The sequence below is a fragment of the Amphiprion ocellaris genome, chromosome 21 (assembly GCF_022539595.1).
Source record: "Amphiprion ocellaris isolate individual 3 ecotype Okinawa chromosome 21, ASM2253959v1, whole genome shotgun sequence".
In the NCBI taxonomy this organism is placed as follows: domain Eukaryota; kingdom Metazoa; phylum Chordata; class Actinopteri; family Pomacentridae; genus Amphiprion; species Amphiprion ocellaris.
Genome location: NC_072786.1, coordinates 14249999 through 14270006, shown reverse-complemented (window position 1 = coordinate 14270006; position 20008 = coordinate 14249999). Strand labels below are relative to the sequence as shown.

General features: G+C 38.3%; 1 protein-coding gene across 2 annotated transcripts in view; it reads left to right on the top strand.

Moving 5' to 3' along the window:
- Positions 1–20008, top strand: part of cacna2d1a (calcium channel, voltage-dependent, alpha 2/delta subunit 1a) — a 121950-nt gene that overhangs the window by 68717 nt on the left and 33225 nt on the right. For both annotated transcript variants that reach the window (XM_055006822.1, XM_035945000.2), the window contains 7 exons: positions 6046–6177; positions 8820–8889; positions 9626–9676; positions 11701–11800; positions 17887–18045; positions 18474–18578; positions 18666–18744. In XM_055006822.1, the coding sequence (XP_054862797.1) occupies positions 6046–6177; positions 8820–8889; positions 9626–9676; positions 11701–11800; positions 17887–18045; positions 18474–18578; positions 18666–18744 (696 nt within the window). The remainder of the gene's footprint in view (positions 1–6045; positions 6178–8819; positions 8890–9625; positions 9677–11700; positions 11801–17886; positions 18046–18473; positions 18579–18665; positions 18745–20008) is intronic.

Sequence of the window (20008 nt, the reverse complement as noted above, 5' to 3'; positions counted from 1 at the left end):
CAAAATAAGCCTGTCTTTCTGATGGCCTTTATTAAAAATTGTTCATTAAAAAAAGATTTATTTTGATTGATGTCAGATATTTTATTATTATTTACTTTGCCTAGTTATAGTGTGAACATAACATCATTTATTTTAGCAATTTACCCTCAGATCAGTTTGCTACGGATCATTGTTGTTAGCGTTATTTCTCCCAATTTTAATCCTGGAATTCAAAAAATCCTGTTTTTCAGGTCTAAATGGAGAACACAGTAAAATAATATGTGTTATCTCCAGCAGCTGTGCAATCACAGCCGAAATGAAGTTTCCCTCATTTTTACGTTCTTTCTGTCAAAGCTCTTTCACTTGTCCACATCTCACTTCACACAAATTCAAATTTACCACTTTATGTTGTTGCTCGGTCAGTGGTTGCCCGGCATTGTGACTCAACACACTGCGTCATTTGACACCCATAGTCACCCACTGATGGTGCCATTCAGCCAGATAATGTAATCAGGGAACAGTAGCTGGGATTTGTTCATCTTGAGTAAGCAAAAGTTAATAGATAAAAAAAAGGACAGTGGTTCATCTTGTTGGCTTTTATGGAAAACAAAAAGATCAACCTGGTGATCAGATGTGTTTCCATAATACCGATGATCCAGTGTCACATTGTCCTTTGTGTGTATGTAATTGATAAATATGTTTTTATTTCTGACAATCGAGGCAAAAAAATGTGATGATGTGATTGTGTGTGTGCAGCTAAAGTGGATATCCATGCTGTCAAAGGATGCGTTTGTGCTCCCGTCACAATCAGTAGTGAGCAGCAAAGTATCATTGAGCAGAGTTCCCCTTCTGATATGATGATTACAGGTTCTCACCACTTCAGCCCCCACCATGTAATTACTTTGAAATGCACAGGCGGTTCGAGCCACCAGCTAGCTAGCTGATGACAGGGAACACCACGGGGTGTCGCTTGACATGGCACTGTGCAGCTTCCCCTCCCCTCCTTCATCACCTCCCACATCCATCACCCTCATCGCTCACTGCCAGAATCCCGTTTGATTTGTTTTTTAAAGCATCTGCATGCCTTAGAGGGGCTATTTTGTATGTTCTTTTCCATATTCAGTCCCTATGTCTTCATGACCCAGGATTCATTCTTTTTTTTTTTAGCTCGCATCTCTTCTTGTATGATGTTTGAATTGTGTGGTTGATGAGACTGCTGTGGTTTTCTGAATTTTTTATCACCTGAAACAATAATATTTCAGTCCTTGTTGTGGGTTATTAATTCTTGTCATTTTACTGTAGCGAAGACCCAGTTATCCCAGGTGGTGCCATGCAAATGAGTCCAAATGGAGTCCTGCAATACCCAGTCAGAAAGTGTTTTTATCCAACCTTTAATGTGGCATAAAACAGACAACATGTAAAGAAGCTTTTGGAGCTATTGTGCCTGACTAATCCCAGCATGCTCTTCACCTGGTAGCATGTTAGCTGCTATACACCACATGGCTCTGTGTTTTAAAAGCCTCTAGTAGCACCTATGTTGTGAAGATGCATGGAGAAATTTTGGTGTGCTTCTCATTTACGCAGCTCTAGGAAAAATCTAGTTTCTTTATCTGTTAACATATTCATATGGTGTTTTTTAATGTACTAGATGACACATCATGAGCAAAATCAGCTGTCATCACTGTAGTCCAGCATTTACACTTTGAAACTACGATATCTCGATGACCATCTGAAGAACACAGATTTAAACTTTTGTGATTTCTTATTTCGAAAATCTAAGAAACCAATCCTGTCAACATGCAGGGTGGAGCTTTCTATATTCTTGTTCTTCTTCAGAACTGGTTTCCAGATGGACCATGTATGGCTAAATTGCTCCACTATTACAACTCGCTGTTGTGCAGAGTAGAGTAGTTTCACAGTGTTTGATTGGAGTTGTAGGTGAGCTGGTGTGCTTGAGCTGCAGTAAAGAATGAGGGGTGAATGGAAAGAGAGGCGGGAGCTTAATAGATATGCAGGTAAACTAAAAAACTATTTAACTTTGATACACAGATGAGTTTTTAGGGGTTTAATCAATGAGCAGAACAGGAGTTTAACTGTTAGAATAGAAAAATGAACACTCTTAAACAGCAGTTTTCCTGGTTTTGTTTTTTCTTTTCCCGTTTATTTTTGCCAAGACCATCCACATCTAATTTATTTTTTTTTCAAATGCTTTAGATAACAAATAATAGTTTGCCTAAATTACACACAGGTTAGAAATCACACCGTCAAGCCCTACCGGTGCTTAAATAAGTGCCAGCTGACAACAAAGAAAACCATTGCTTGTTTCCTTCCTTGTCTACCTCATTTTATCCCCTTTTTTCCTCCTTCTACACGTATTAAATTGTTTAATTTCCCTTATCTCATCTGAACTGAAAGCTAAATTTTCTTGAGACAGTTGTAATGTCCATGTTTGTTGCTCTAAGTATGCAGACAAACAAACACGCATATCCGACCCCCACCCAAAGTCTCCGAGGACGTGATGCCACCCCTGACAAATAGAGTTGACCAGCGCTCATATTTCTACAGCGCTGTTTCTCATTTCTTCCTCTCATCGCAGTGACCTCGAGCCATCAACAACAACATCAGCACAGAGATGGATCTGTTTACACTGAAACTGTGATTTGTTCCGGTATTTGGCTGAGATTAGAGGACACTGTCTCACAATGCCATAAGACTGTTGCTAAGGGCTCATCAGCGGCGTCTGACCTGCACATTCCGTTCCGTATGTGTTTTTGTGTGTGTGTGCATCTAAATTGCCATGAGAAACTATAATGGGTTTGTCAGTTTTACACAAACGAGACACGTAAATGCACACACACACACACACACACACACACAGAGTGAGGACGCACTCTGTGTGTCAATTATTTATTTGGACTCTCATCATGTATGCACATGCACACAAATCATGTAAGGGCTTGGTCACTATATCGACTTCCCACAGTGGCAGCTGGTGAAATAAATGAAAATGCCCCTCACTTGTTATTTCAGTGTGAGCAGTAATCGGGGGAGAAAATACCAATGCTTCCTGTATGAGGTCCTGCTACTCTGAGATTTCTTGTTACTGATGTCACGGATACCAGCAGAACTAATCCATTAAGGGCCATCGTCTGGGAGCGGAGAGATCAGGCCTGAACAAATTGTCACCACTTATCATTGGGACACACTTTTCTCTACAATACCACAGGGAGCCATTTAGGACCTTGCCTAAACTCTCCCTTTATCCTACAAAGCAAGGAAATAGAGCTTGATAGAAAGAGGTAGTTGTGAGGAAGGGAACGAGCCGGAGGAAGCCTGAGAGCAGAGAAAACACGGTGGGAAGAGGAAGGGTCAGACAGAAACAATAATATTTGTCTAGGCTTCATGGCGTCTATTATTCACATCACTATAAGTACACTGTTTTTCTGGGTTGCACTTTCAATACTCACTGTACTGAATTAAAACAGGTTTTAATCCTTTTTTGAAATCATTTGGGTTTTGCATATATGTGCAAAAACATTCAAACATACCAATTACAACCTAACAAAAAATAAATAAATCAGACCTCTGACTCATTTGAATGGAGACAGACAGTGGTGCCAGCACACAGAGCTCTAGCCAAAAAAGTTAAACAAGACTCGACTTTGGCTATAGTCATGCATAATGTCATTCAACAAGATGCCTCACAAAAACACTGGCAGCATTTCTGCAGATTACTTTGTAATATGATGCTGAATTTCTACCTTGCAGCAGTCATGACAAAGCATGAAATAGCTGCTGCTGATGTAATAATGTCCCAGAGTTGTAAAATCCATTCTGCAAATATTACAGACCACTGTGCAGTGTGTTTTTGCATCCAGTAAGCCTTTAAACACTATCATCTGTTAATCAAACTAGACTTGTGTTATAGTATTTTTGAAGGATTTTATTTCCTGATTTTATTTTGCGATGAATATTGTTTTGGTAATCAGTACTTTTCAGAGATGTAAAAGAGGAAGTTTTTATTATATTGTGTAATGTAGTGTACTTTTTACAGTTCAGCTTTATTATGGTTGGTTGGTCGGTTGGTCGGTTGGATGGTCCCTTGGCTGGCTTGTTGGTCGGTTGACTGGCTTGTTGGTCGGTTGGCTGGCTAATTGGTTGGTTGGTTGGTTAATCGACTGGCTGGTTGGTTGGTTGTTTGGTCGGTTAGCTGGTCTATTTGCTGGCTTGGCTTGGCTTGGCTTGTCGGTTGGCTGGTTGGTTGTTCGGTTGGTTGGTTGGTTGGTTGGTTGGTTGGTTGGTTGACTGGCTGGTTTGTCGGTTGGCTGGTCGGTTGTTCGGATGATTGGTTGGTTGGCGGGTTGGTTTGTTGGTTCGTCAGCCGGTCGGTTGGTTGGCTGGCTGGTTGGTTGGCTCCAAACTAACTCTCACTAAATGAAAGAAGATTGTTGTGGCTGCATTTTCTTCAGATGAATGGCAAAAAAGTCAAGTGTAAACTTTGAAACTTTGCGAACACAACTTTGCATATCTCAGCTCAACATCCAACATAGTATATCATCTAAAAATGGTAAACTCACATTTCTGCATTATATTTCTCAGTTGTTCTTGTGCTAGAATCTAGAGTCGATGTAGTTCTATCAGGGGAGGTCATACGATTATGGGAATGTGCACACTGGTCCACCTTAACATTTCAGTGTAACATTGTTGAATAAGCTGCAAGTACTAGCTTTTTATGTTTATAATAAATTTAGGTTCAATAAGGCTGGCAGAATTTACTCAGTGCATTCTGTGTTTACTAACCTTTAGCCTCACATAGCTGGTGGTATTGCTGGTGGCTCTAATTTTGGGTATTTGCCTGTTTACATCCTAGTTAATTTCCACTATGAATAATAATGTTGCACTTCATTTTTGATGGTAAAGACAAATAAATATGGTAATTAGAAGCATAAATTTGAGTTTGTGTGTACTGACCTGACTGTGTAATAGCTGAAAAGGTTTTATCAGGCAAATGTGTCAGTCAAATACGTTCAATTATATTCCTTCTCGCACATTCTCTTATTTGTATACTTCTGCTGCCCCTTTCCTGCTGAATATAATTCTCTGACTGAGCTATAGTTAGAACTGCATCACACCAGCTTGTCTAACTCGGTTTTTACTGCACAGCCTCTTGTTATGTGTCACACATGACGTTTCTTCAGCAGACCCTGGATCTCCCAGCTGTCCACTGTCTCGCCCTGATGTTCCATATTTTTTGTTGTTGTTTTTTTTTTCATTGTTCCTTTAATCCAGTTGCTCTCACACACACACATCTAAGTATGAGTCACGCACAGCCTCTTTTTTGACATGCAGCCTACTCTGCAGGCAGGACACTGCCTTTTTGGATCAAACTAGATTGTTGGAGCATTAAGCCAGTAAGAGCTTCTGCAGACAAACAGGTAAACAAAACGTTTACTGTATGTCTGGCCACTGAGTACCCAAAAGACGATTTTGTCTTATTCCAGAAATATCAAATTGAATCACTCTGCTTTACCTCCTGTCTGTCCTCTTTCCCCTTTCTTCTCTCTTTTGATCACTTTCCACTGCTGCAGAATTTGGAGTGTGTTTTGAGAGCACAAAAAAATTGAAAAGGAAAAAAAAACGGAAATATCTTATCATTGCAGATTGAAGTCAGTTTCAATATCAGCAAGGAGGCTTGGTCTCAGCCGTCAATGTCAAGAGCCGAATGCTGCCAAATCTATGTTTCTCTGTGTGTGTGTGTGTGTGTGTGTGTGTGTGTGTGTGTGTGTGTGTGTGTGTGTGTGTGTGTGTGTGTGTGTGTGTGTGTGTGTGTGTGCGCCTGCGTTCGTGCGTGCATGTGTTGGACTTTCAAGCATGGTTTCTCTTTTTTCAGAATTGCCTTTTCAGACAAAATCGTTTCTGAAAAGCCTTGACATTTTGTGCTTGTGTAATTTTTATGATTTTATACTTCTGTACAAATATGAGTCATTTAATCTTTCTTTCTCTGTGTGTGTGTGTGCGTGCGTGCGTGCGTGCGTGTGTGTGTGTGATTGTGTGTGTGTGTTCCAGCTACCATCATTTTGAATGAGCTAAATTGGACAGAAGCCTTGGAGGATGTTTTCCGGAAAAACAAAGAGGAAGACCCCTCACTCCTCTGGCAGGTGTTTGGCTCTGCCACTGGATTGGCTCGGTACTACCCAGGTAAGCAGCCCAGCAGCCAATGGGCTTACACCAACAGCCCACTGAGGCCCCTTTTCGATAAAGCCGGTTCCAGTGCTAGTTCGGAGCCAGTGCCTGACTGAGCACCAGTTCTTTCTGTTTCCACCAACAAAGCACTGGCTCGAGGCTCCAAAAACTGGTGCTTTTCAGGCGCCAACTCTTTGCTGGGCCAGAGTTAAGAACCGAGTACACCACGGGCTGGGGGTGGGGTTACAGTGACCAACAATCAATGGCAGAAAGTAGAGTAGTAGTGTTTAGTGTTAGTGTTTTGAAAACCGGTAAATATGGACGCCGGTAGCGTGATGGCAGATGTGCCCAGGCAACAACTGACATCAGTCTTACAATTAACCTTAAGATCATCTATAAAGATAAACATAGATATTATCAACTTATTGCGTTTAACCGCTATGTAGTGGATGCAAACATAGCCGAAGCTAAGTCACCAAGCTAACGCTAACAAGTTCACTGCAAGAATCAAAACATCTCTGACAATTACCTGTCTTCTCAAACATAGTTGGCGTTGCCTGTGACTATGATGAAGACAGGTAGCTGCTAACAGTTTGGCTATTTGTTTCTGGATTGCAATGTAGGCTTGTAAAGTCAGGAACAGCACTTGCTTGTTTACGGTGTAACATTGTTGAACGGCTACACATGCAGTAACGTACTGACGTTTTACGGTGACGCAATGACGGGGCTCTAACTTGCCTCCCTGCCAACGGAAAAGCAAACTAGTTCTTAGGAGGCACAAGATTTGAACCAACTATGCACTAGCACCAAACTAGCACCTGGTGGAAAAGGGCTGTGACTGTCCTGCAGTGAGTCATGGAAACACAAGGTTGAGACCAAAGGGCCATTTTATCATACTGCAGACAGATGCATACAACCGCATGCAGACTTTCCTCAACACAGTTTTTAGGTCTCCTTCGGACCTTGTGCTGAGAAGCAGGTCATGAATCAGCTTTTCAAAAACGTGTATGTGTATTTAGTCATGACCATTGTATCTGTCGTAATGTTTAACTGCCAATTTGCTCTGTTTTCAAAATGTATCTGAAAAGTCACAGATAAGTTTTGAATTGTCCTCTATACCTTAGTAGTCAGACTGATCTATGAAACTGTGTCAGCTGGTGCCACCACTGTCTCCTTTTTAGTCAACCAGAAGTTTGCTCTGTGGCATGTGCCTAATGTTCAGAAAGGGTCTATTTTAAGCCAAACCATGTTTTTTCTAAACCTAACCTAGTCGTTTTGGTGCCTTAATTACAGCTGTTAGGATTAGTCAGTATAATCAATGATGCTGGCACTGATCTTTTCTTTTTCGCTTTTCTTCTTTTCAATATGGCTGTAATTGTTGTGTCATGATGTCAGTCAGTTTCGGTTTCAGTTATTGGTCAACTGCAGTAAGCACAGATTCAAGGCTTGAAAAGATTGTATTTGAAGTTGTGACAGACTAAAAAGGTGGTTTGCTTACACTGTACTCTTACAGAATGAAACCTCCTTTTTCTTATTTATTATGTAGGAGTTGCCATTTAAACTATCGTTTACATTTCATACTGTGCTGCATCATACAATGACATATAGTTTATCGAAATAACATTAACTTAAATGAAATACAGATTTTGCTTTATTGGATGAAAATTGATCGTTTTGAATAATCAACAAATTTTGATCAGATTGATAAAATATGTAATACTTTGATAGAAAAAAATGTTTATGAAGTCACAAAATAAAACAAAAGTAAAAAATTGTGATCTAATACAGTACACAGACCTCAGTTAATCTCTTAGCTGAAAATCCTGTGACTGTGACCTGTGATCGGTGGCACAGATGCTAAAAGACACCTTGTGTGATTCTCTGATACACCAGTGGCAGTTTTTGATACTTTGGGCATGAGAACATGTTGCTGTAGTGCAAAGATTGGATTAAAGAAATAGCTCAACATTATGGGGAATATCACACACAAGCTTTCTTGCCAAGAGCACGAGAGGATCATAGTTGCTCTCGTGGCTGTGCAGTATCGAAGTAGCACCAAGAAGTGTTAAATTCTGCTTAATTTAACGCAAAAGCTCAAAACTGTAACAGCTTGTCTGGCTCTATGTTAGGTTCAGAGACTTTGCTGATTCTCTGGCAAACGCACAGCGACAAGACTTGTGGAAATCCGAGCGAGTCCTGTTAAACACTGCAAGTTGTTGTTGTTTTTACATTTTGATTTGTGTTAAGATTGGCGAAAAAAGATACATTGTGCTGGTTAATGAGCTTTAAAAGTTGATCCAATCTTAAGGTTGAACTTTGCAGTGAGACAGGCACATTTTTACCCATATATTAGTCTTTAGGATGAACTAAGCTAAGCTAATTGGATCCTTGCTCCAGCTGCATACTTAATGCACAGCCATAAGAATGCTACCTATCTTTTCATCTTTTGTCTTTTTCTTGACAAAAAAAAAGATAATGTGCACCAAACTGCCAACTTAATATATATTTTAAGATCTAAGAATATACTTAAGGAGTCAAATGAAACCAAATCCAACTACCTCAGGAAGTAATATTTGATGTAAAATCTTGTTTAATCCAAGCACCTCCAACTAAAATTTAATGTGAATGAAACACTTTTTCTTTTTACCGAATTCTAGCATCTCCTTGGGTCAACAACAGCAATTTACCCCACGAAGTTGATCTCTACGACGTGCGCAGGCGACCATGGTGAGTATAACTGCTCATTATGGGATGTGCAGTTTTGTGGCAGCGTCTTATTGTCACTCATTTCTCTGGTGTCTGTGATTGCAGACATGTGGATTGTTCCTTCTACCTGTGCAGTTGTCATATTAAGCACTTATTTGCAAAAACTAGGTTTGCATGTTGCATAAGAACATCTGCACACACACACTTACACACATTTTGGAACAATGAAATCCAGGTCTATGTGCAAAGCCAAGCCCACTCAGACAAACACATCAGAGCAGTATGATGACTGCAGATCAAAGGGGAACCAATACAAAAGCTTCATTAGCCTCCTGAAATGATTAAAATCTGGCTAGAAGCCACCAATACTCTTTTAAGCATGTTATTAAATTGTATTAGCTCAGATACTGAGCACTCCAACTCTACACAAAGACACACAACTGTGTGTTTATTAAAGAAAGGAGAGGAGCAATTAAAGATTACAAAGGTCTGATTGATTTTACATGCAGATGATATGAAGTGATATTTGTTTACTTGCTCAAAGAGAAGAAAGATGAATGTGATGAAACTACAAAATGTGCAGTTTGAAATTTGGTTCAGTCTTTGAGTTTTGTGGGGGAGAAAAAGCATTCATGCATTGTATTAACAGTCTGTATTTCTATTTGTGGGTGTGTTTTTCCACCTCTGTGCACATGTACATCTCTGCATTTGCTCAATATCCATGACCTGTGTATTTGTGTCTCCTGTTACTCACCAGGTACATTCAGGGGGCGGCGTCACCCAAGGACATGCTGATTCTGGTGGATGCGTGAGTGACAACCGCATGATTCATCCATTACAGTCAGATTTTATTTACTTTTGCGCGCCAGAAGCCCCTGATGCTAACTCTCTGACTGGCCGCATCCCGCTGGGCGCTGTTGCGTTGTGTTCACGTGTGACACTGACAAACACAACGCAGTCAGCACACTGGGCAATCTCATTATTCACAGTCCAGTTATTTATTCCTGTTATGTATGCCCTAAAAATGTAAGTTTAGAAGAGCGATGGTGTTCAGAAAGGATTCTGAAGCAAAAACTGTTACGACAGCAGTTCAGTCTTTGATTAAATTAGGAAATCATGGAGCGTTTTTAAGGCAACAAAGCACACATCTTAATTTTACTATACTCAGCTGTATAAACCCTCTGAACCCGAAGGAGTTTCTGAGCATTGCCTGCTCCTTTTACATTTTCAATCACTGTAGGCACTGTAGGCATTTTCCACTGCAATATAAAGTCCTGCACCTCTGTGGAAACAGTACAACCATGGCTAGAAGGAAAGAGAACTTGAAAATGTCTTTTTACTTACTACAAAGTTATAATGGTATAAACCATCCAAACAAGAAAAAAACAAAAGCTTAACTTGTTTGATTATTGACATTGCAAAAAAAAAAAAAAAACTTTTTCCAAGTGCTCTCAGGTGTTCAGAATACTAAAAACAAGGTGGCTGTACATACTATAGAGATTTTAGTACTCATATTTTTATCTAGCTCTATACTTGTCTCCTATTTGCTCTGTGTACACAAAGCCTGCAGTTCAGCCCAGTTCAGAATTTTTTGTATTTTACAGAATCCGTTGAGTGCAAGCAATTCATAATTGGCAGATTTTTCAACGAGAAATGTAGAATAAATCCATTCGGATACAATTTCATAATTTTCAGCTTAGATCTGGTTAAGTTTCCTCAACAAATGGCCCATCACTGATGAGTAGTTCAAGGACTGTCTGAAAGCTGAGAATCCAACAATTCTCACTGCTTTTACAATTTCTGGATCGGATAAATGATATAATTTTAGCTTTTTGTTCAAATGACACATGCCTTTTAAACCTACTGGAACGTTTAGGTTGTCAGAGGATTAAAGGACAAGCCTCACAGAATTCTGTACTTTTATTATTGTTATGCATACATATGAAAAGAGCAAAATGTGTCCTATTAATAAGTGTTTCTTGTCTAACCAGCTTATTCTTCTTGCAACAGAGATACATTTTTGTCCCTGAAAATGTGTCAGATAGCTACACCTTACGTAAGTTTCTTTCTTGCCATGAAAATGGACACTTATTTTGAGTTAAGGTTACATACACCACCTTTATGTTCTAAATGACCAATAACCCAACAAATGTGTTTTAATCCTGCAAACAGTTCTCAGCAAATACATCAATTTTCTTGTGTAATTTTTGTACTATGTGTATGTGCAATAATATACATCCTCAATGAGAATACATTCAATAAGAAGGAGTTCATCATGATACAAAAAGATCAGATAATGCCAGCCAATCTCTAAAGGCTTAGCAGCATTTTTAAATTGGTGTGAATTTGTCTTAGGATTGACAAGGATTCACTTTTACACCGTACAAGAAGTGTGTGCCGCACACAGTAACATGAGATTGTAAGTGTGGAGCTGTACGTTCTTTCTAGTGTCAAAGGGATTATATTTCCACTCAGGTGATGTTTCATTATAAATTACAGTCATGGCACAGCACCAGTGCTAAATAACCACGCAATATGATGAATGAAAAACTAAATTTGTCCACTTGCAGCTCTTAACACAGTGCTGGTAATTGGCACATGGATGATTGATGAGGCTCATTAAAAGCTCCCATCGTTACACTTTGGAGAAAAGAACGTTAAAGGAACTCCACTTCTTATTTTTCCAATTTCTGTTCTTTTTCTAGCCTTTTACCTGCAGGAAACAATTAAGTGACATATTTATCCATACATTAGATTCCTAATGACAGCAGATTAGTTTTTGATTTATGTTTGATGTTGATTTAAAACACACACTGTTTTTCCAAACTGCAGGAGTGGGAGTGTTTCAGGTCTCACCCTCAAACTCATCAGAACATCTGTCAGCAGGATGCTGGAGACCCTCTCCGACGACGACTATGTGAACGTGGTTTATGTGAGTATGCACGTAGCTGATACTCTGAACTGACTGTCACTTTCAGCATTCACTGGAGAAATACTCCAAACTTCAGTCTTCACTTCAGTTGGAAACTGTGTTTTTCTGCAAAGTTGTTGCTGATTCTGAATTGAATTTCCAGGCACACACATTGATGAATGTTAATGTGGACATATATGTGGCTTGGCAGTTTGAGTAGCTCTACCTCAGCTTGAGTCATCGGTTGAAAGATGACCGTGACCTTTTTAGTAACATAATGTACCACACATGGATGGCTCTTTATTGTGGCTGCATATGTGCAGGGATGCATGCATGTTTGTGTGCACATTCATCTTAGCTCAGAGTATGTATGTGTGAATATACAGTATATGTGTTTATGTATGAGAAAAGCATCTTCAGAGCATCGGAGCTTAACCCAAGTATGTATGACTAATAGAGGGTGCACAACATAGCTCGGCCAAGCCCTGAAATGCCACATGATAAGTTTGACAAATGAATATATGCTGCATTTATAAGCCACACTTTGAATCAATGGCATGTAATGGAAAAGCATTTGCTCGCCCAATTGAAATTCTGCAGGAATCCCAGGCTTCAAAGTTTTGCTGGCACAGGGATGGAGGAAATATTCATCCGTCATCATTTTAAGCTCCATCGCTTGGTCAGTTAAAGCATTTCTGCTTCCTAGTGATATCATTTGTGGAAAGAAAAATAACGCACTTTTGAATTTCCCACAGTTGAAGGAATTTGTGAGTGGTCTCAAAGACGTATTGGAGACAATCATAGTGGATGTAATTAGGTCTGAGATGCAAAGAGCATCACTTTAACTTGATTTTCAGCCTTTACTGGCGCTGCTGGTATCCTCCGCTTTATGCTGTTGCTAGGCAACCATGAAGCTCTGTTTCTGTCTGCCGCTTAGTGAGCATAGTTGAAGGTAGGAAATGTTGTTTGAAATCTAAAAAATACTTATGTTGAGTGCACAGAACAGAAAAAAGTACTCTGCTTTGAAAGTATCAAACAGTGAAACTAAGGACAGGGACTCTTAATGGACAAATGTCAACGTTTCAACTTTAGGTTTGTCTTCACAAAGTATTTTAGCTACGTCTTGAAGTCGTCCATCTCACACATGTCCAGTGAAACACCATCCCTTTAAAGGAAGGCCCAAACCACCTTAGCTGGCTCCTTTCGATGCTCCTTCACATTGAAGATATTTTTACTCTTCACACGCTGCATGTCATACATATCTACAGTGTTTGTGTATTGGATCTCGGTGCTCCTAAAACACAGTGTGTCAGAAATAACTTAAATCGATATGATTACTTTTGTGGTGCACACTTTGACTACTGGAACAGTATGTTAACCAGACAGAAAGGAATTATTTAAGGTAGAATGTGCCTTTTTGCTCACTGACATATTTTTTCTATTCAGTTCAGTCCAGTTTCATATATATATAGCGCCAATCCATCCTACATACCTCAAGGCACTTCACATATCAATCAAGATGTGACAAAATGAAAGAGACCCAACAAATCTCAACAATTCCCTTTGAGCAGCTTTTTGGTGACAATGGGAAGAAAAACTTCTCTTTAACTGGAAGAAAATCTCTTGCAGAACCAGGTTCAGGGAGAGTGGGCATCTGCCTTGACCAGTTAGGGTGAGGATTTTTTCAGGGTTCATACCGATGCTGATTATTAGTAATCATGGGAGACCGATAGCTGATATTTGGAGCCGATATACATTTTTAGTAAAAATGAAAGTCTTGGTAGAAAAATTAAGAACAACTTTTTTTAAATTTATGTTTTACATGTGCTTTAGCAAAGAAGAACTTTCAACATTTATTCTTCATGGTTGATATCGGACCTCATAATTGGCCAAACTGATGCTCATTGGACCCTTAATATGTGTATGATTTCTGATGTTCAGTCATTGTTTCTTTATTCAACTTTTTCCTCTTTGTTTTCAGTCTTTATGCTAAGCTAAGCTAAACAGCTGCTGAATGTAACATCATCCCAAATGTTGGCTTGAAGCAACTCTCTAATATTTTTGTCTTTTTTTTCCACCATCATTCTTTCTGTTTATTTAATGTCATGAATCCTTTTTTACTAAATATCACATTTACATTCATGTATTGTTTTAATGTTCAAAATGGACACAAATTACTCGTGTTTATTAGGTCAACATTGGTATTCATGCAGCACACAGATGGTCATTCTGGCTGCAGACATCTCGACTCAGTTTATCACTCCAGTTACTTTCGTATTTGGCACAGGATACACCCTGTACTTGGATGTGGATGCACTTTGTCTGAAATCTCCTTTATCCTTATCTGCCTTCTCTTTATCCTTCCTCCACTCTCTCCAAATGGCCGGTAGCATAAATTACTTTCCGAATTTGCTTTCCAGATTAATCATTGATTACATTTTCTTTCACTTCCCTTAATAAAGCAGTGGTTTGTGTGTTTTTTGTGTTTGGTGCTTTCAAATCAGCTAAGTGAACTGGCCTTTGAAGTTAATGAAGTCAGGCGTCAGTGTAATCAGGATATTGAGGGCAACCAGCTCACTCTGAAGAGCATGCAGAAGCATTTGAAACTTTTTGAAGGTACAAACTCTTATAATAAAATAGAGGAATATTTAATTTCTGCACATCTAAATGAATCATACCTTGTTAATTCCAGCATGTTGCTATGACTACACCAGGGTGTCTCACTCACTCACAAACTAACACACACCTCATTATCCAGAGAATGTGACTAAAATTCTTTGACCCTACAGCTAATTGTTATATCCCCTTTTATTACATGAACCTGAAATACATATTTTTGTACAATTTTAAAGAAAGAATGACTCAATATTTTAAGACAGTAGAATTTTAATTGTTATGAGTTCTTAAGTATTTATTTAATGAGGAAATAGCTAAAAATCTCAATGAATGGGAAAAGAATGCATGTACATACATATTTACAAGCTATTTAAGCTTAGGACTATGTATTTGTTTTTCAGTTAGCTTGCTTGTAGACATATTTATTGGATGTTTTTGGAATCTACTACTACTTAATTCTGTGTGTGAAAACTACTTATTTACGAGTTTATTACCATGACAGTAGGTACTTCCTGCCTTAAAATGACTTACATATAACTCTGTACCATTCCTTCCTTAAAAAAGTACAGATGTGTTAAGTCTTTGCCTTTTTCTCCACTCATCTATTCATATTTGCTGTAACTCAAGCACACCAGCTCACCTAGGATTCTGTTCAAGCACAGTAAAACTAGGCATTAGTTTTAATATTGGAGTAATTTGGCTGTCCAGTTTTGAAACAGGAACCAATTTTTTAAACAAATAGTGATACAATAGTTTTGTTAGGTTTGCGGCATATGAAATCCCGAAAGTTTGAATCCAAGTTTTGTAAGACAGTCAACAATACACTGCCTTTTTAGGGTGGAAATGCTCAGCTATGACATTAACTGCTTATTTTCGTCATTATATGTCTTTTAGAATATGGGTCAGTCCACAATTGGAGGACATTTTATATCCCACCCATCAAATTTCAAATAGTCCATGTACAAAATACTACAACATGCAGTTGTGTAAATTTCCTTGTTCTGAGACCAAATCTAAAACAAAACCAGGAGAAAAGAATGTTTGAAAATATTTTTGAAATACCACATAAGTCTGGAGTGCCCCTTAAATGCCATTTTTCTCTTGTCCCACCCCGATGATGACCAAATGGAATCTCAAATAAAACTGTTAAAATGAAATTTAAATCACCTTTTTTGGTATTTTTTTCACTGATGTCTCTTGTAATTGTGGGAACTTTTTTTAATCGACATAATATTTTAAATAATATTTATTATGCATGGAACATGTGTCCCACAACAACCCTGTTAGCGTGGCCTTTTTAGCAGGGGGGGAGAAGAAGAAGAAAACAGTGAATCACACAATACGCTGGACCTGACAGCGTATTCCAGTTGTCCAATGGAAAAAGCTATGTCCTCTCTTCTACTTTTCATATTTTTGCAACATTTATTTTTTACATCAGTAAGTCTGTCCGCTTGGTCAGCAGTAACAACTAGCTAAATATCTAGCTTCTACTCCTGAGAAAAAGCTAACACTAGCATGGATGAGCAACTCTGTTACTGTGATTAGAGTAGGGTTAGCAAACAACAAGTAACACATGAAATAAAAAATTTACCTTTGATGTGTAAGCTGAGCCAGTCAAGCCTTTCATAGTTTATTACCTGTTATTGATGAATATGTAGCATAAAACTATAAAAGAGAAGGTCTATTTTTCAAAAATTTTGAAGCCCAAGGGTAAAACTAAAATCACCTGATGCGGGCCTTTAATAGAAAGTCTACCAACTGAACACAGTGTTTATATTTCCTATGGTATAATTTGTTGTTACACATTATGTAAATCAAAATGCTGCAATGTTTTGTTTTTAAATGTGTAAATGCTATATTAAAACACTGCAAACTTTGAGTGTGATTATATGCGTGCTAAAAAGAGTTGTTCACAGTATTAGCATGGCGACAAGGTTGGTAGCACCGAACAATTGGAGTAATTTTTGTTACATACACAAATATATATATATATAGTCGGTGCCCACACACAGTATGTTGTTCTGCTGAGCTTCATATTACTGTGTCTGTGATATTTTAAGATGTGTATTATAAGTTCGATGAAGTTCAGACTCAACGTGGCTTATATTAGTATGTGCGTGTAGGAGTGTGTCTTTAGAGGACGAATGTCTTGGCAGCATATGCCCCGAAGCGTCTGCCAACATGTTGAATAATTGGAAACCGTCGTCGCATGCAGAAGCTTCCTTCGGTATTCTAAAAACATGAACCTGAGAAGACGGAGAGAAAATGGCATTCTCATCTTTTTGCGTTCCTTATGTTGTTATGTAATTTTTTTCTTCAAAGCTGTTCTCCAATTTGATGTATTCACTGTCCGTAACACTTCTCCTTGCTTCAGTGGATAACATTGCAGGTATTTCGTGACTAATGCACCTGGAATAGTTGGGGCACTTTGCCTCTATTACACTCACTGCTGCTTTGACAACTCACTTAAACTGCCAGTCAGCTCGATAGGACTTCCCTTTGCAGCTGCCCTTGTCATTGTGGTTCAGAGATTACACCGTTTCTGTCTTTTTCTTTCAAGTACCAGTTATGCTATTTTGTCTCCCACATTTTTTTTGAGAATTCCACTGAGCAGGGAGGGGAAAAAAGGCAGAATTTGTGCACTTTTTGTGAGTTTTCACATGTTGGAGCGTGTGTGTTTGTCTGCCTCGACACGATCATGATTGGAGGGGTGCAGTCAAGGCCAAAACAGATGTTGGGTATTAATGAGGCATGTCCCAACCCTCCATAGATGCTCTGTGTGTGTGTGTGTGTCTGTGTGTGTGTGTGTGTGTGTGTGTGTGTGTGTGTGTGTGTGTGTGTGTGTGTGTGTGTGTGTGTGTGTGTGTGTGTGTGTGTGTGTGTGTGTGTGTGTGTGTGTGTGTGTGTGTGTGTGTGTGTGTGTGTGTGTGTGTGTGTGTGTGATTATATTTGTGTGTGCATGTGCTGATTGGGTTCCATCTGTTCCTCCACATTAACTATTCACCAATATTAACCTGAAGATGCTTCACATGTAGAGCTGTGTAAATGTAATTTAACCAGTTACAGTAATGTCAGCCTCTACGGCATAATCCTTCTATAATCATGCTCTTTGGTTTTTTGTTTTTTTGTTTGTTTTTTTTACCTCCTTATGCCACTGTTTTCACATCCCCACCTGCTCTCCTGCCTATCCTTCCTTCTGCTCCTATAGCTCCCTTCGGTCTGTGCAGATTTGATTAAAACTGATTTCATTTCACACATGACAGTTTGTGGAACAGTTGTCAATTACTGTGGTTATTTTTTGTTTTTTTTTATTTTCTTTGAAATGCAATCACTTTAATCACTTTGTTAAAATGTTTAGACGATCCTGAATGTTTAAGGGACACTGCATGGTTCTGCAACGAAGGGAAAAAAAGACCACATATTTAGTAGAAAATATGTGCAAGTGCCTTCCCTCCACTTCCCGTCATCCCTTCCTTCCCTCTTCCCTCTAGTTCAACGACAAGGCCACGTACGCGGCGTGTTTTCAGAACCTGGTGCAGGCCAACGTGAGGAACAAGAAGATTCTGAAAGATGCTGTGCAGAACATCACAGCTAAGGGTATCACCAACTACACAGGTGGCTTTGAGCTCGCCTTTGAGCAGCTTGCTCAGGTAAAGTCTCCGTGAGGTAACTTTGAAGACATTGCAGTCAGTCTGTTGTATTTGATTACTGAATCCACCAAAGTCCCTGGAATTATACAAACAAACCCAGAGGCTCTGGGAAATCTACTTTACAGTCTGATTGAGTTTATCCTCATTTACTTTATCTAATTAATTATGAAAATGATGGAACATAAAACATACTGACAACTCAATCCCAGTGTGCTTCTCATGAAGAGTGAGCGTGTGTCGACCTCTTCTGGTTGTTTCAAATGCTGCAGGTTTTATTTGGATCAGTGCAACAACTCAGGTTTCCCCTGTAACTGCATATGTACAAACGAGCCGCTGAATTGTTCTATGCAACCAGTTCTGTAGCGTGTAGCAAACAGAGCTTGTTGTTGTTTGCTTTTCTTGATTTTTTTTGCCCCTGTGTCAACCAGATGAATGTGTCCAGGGCCAACTGTAACAAGATCATAATGCTCTTTACTGACGGAGGAGAGGAGAGAGCAGAGGAGATCTTTCAGAAATACAACCCAAAGCAGGCGGTAGGACCTTAAAAACACAGAAAGTTCTTGGTGTAGAATACAGAAGTTTGTGCCACATTTAGGTTTTTTACTTTGTTCCCTTCACAGGTTCGCATCTTTACATTTTCAGTAGGTCAGCACAACTACGACAAAGGACCAATACAGTGGATGGCCTGCGCTAATAAAGGTACAAGATTCAATTAGAGGTCGTGTTCAATTCATTTGCCTGCTTTGAATTTTCTACTGTAGAATGAAAAAAATATATTGCAATTAGCTGTAATAGGAATGTGAAGTTTATTTTTATGGTGCCCAGGTAAATTGACAGTATTGTATTATTGTAAATTTAGCAAAAGCTTATTTACTTTATTGTCAATATATTTCTCTTATTATTATTATTATTATTATTATTATTATTATTATTATTATTATTATTATTATTATTATTATTATTATTATTATTATTATTATTATTATTCATAGTTTGATTTACATTTACATAGAAAAAGGTATAGTATTTTTTTATTATTTAGGGTACTTATGTGTAGTTGACAGACACAAAATGTATGTTTCATGTGTAGTTAATATCCCTATACGCTTATTTCGTATGATCAAAAACCCTACAGACTAGCCCTAAGTGTCATAATTTATACTTAATAAATATATATACACACTATTTTCCCTATTTTTGAAAGAAAAGCTTTTTTTTTCAATGAAGATAACATTATTTTTTTTCAGAAATACAGTCTAGACATTGTTAATGTGGTAAATGACTGTTCTAGCTGGAAACAGCTGATTTTTAATGGAATATCTACATAGAGGTACAGAGGAACATTTCCAGCAACCATCACTCCTGTCTTCTAATGCTACATTGTGTTAGCTAATGGTGTTGAAAGGCTAATTGATGATTAGAAAACCCTTGTGAAATTATGTTAGCACATTAATAAAAGTGTGAGTTTTCATGGAAAACATGGAATTGCCTGGGTGACCCCAAACTTTTGAACGGCTGTATATATATATATATATATATATATATATATATATATATATATATATATATATATATATATATATATATATATATATATATATATATGTGTGTGTGTGTAGGTAGGTAGGTAGGTAGGCAGCTGCAGATAGGTCAATATAAATATATAGATACATGTGCAATGCAAGTACAATTATAGCAATTACAATGCCATATATGGTTTATTTCATCTCAAATCATCAGGTATTTTCTGCTGAATCAATTGTGATTTGCTCTAAACTTTTTTTTAAAATCATAGACAATGAATATTTAAAATGGTATCTGTGAAATTTTAGCTTAGTTTATGAAGCACTTTCCCGTCAACCCACTTTGAGTGTGTTTTTTTTTACACATTGAAATTTGTGTAGTCAATTTTTGTGACCGTTTGAGCTGTTTAAATTTCAGTAGGAGAAATTATCTCATCTGA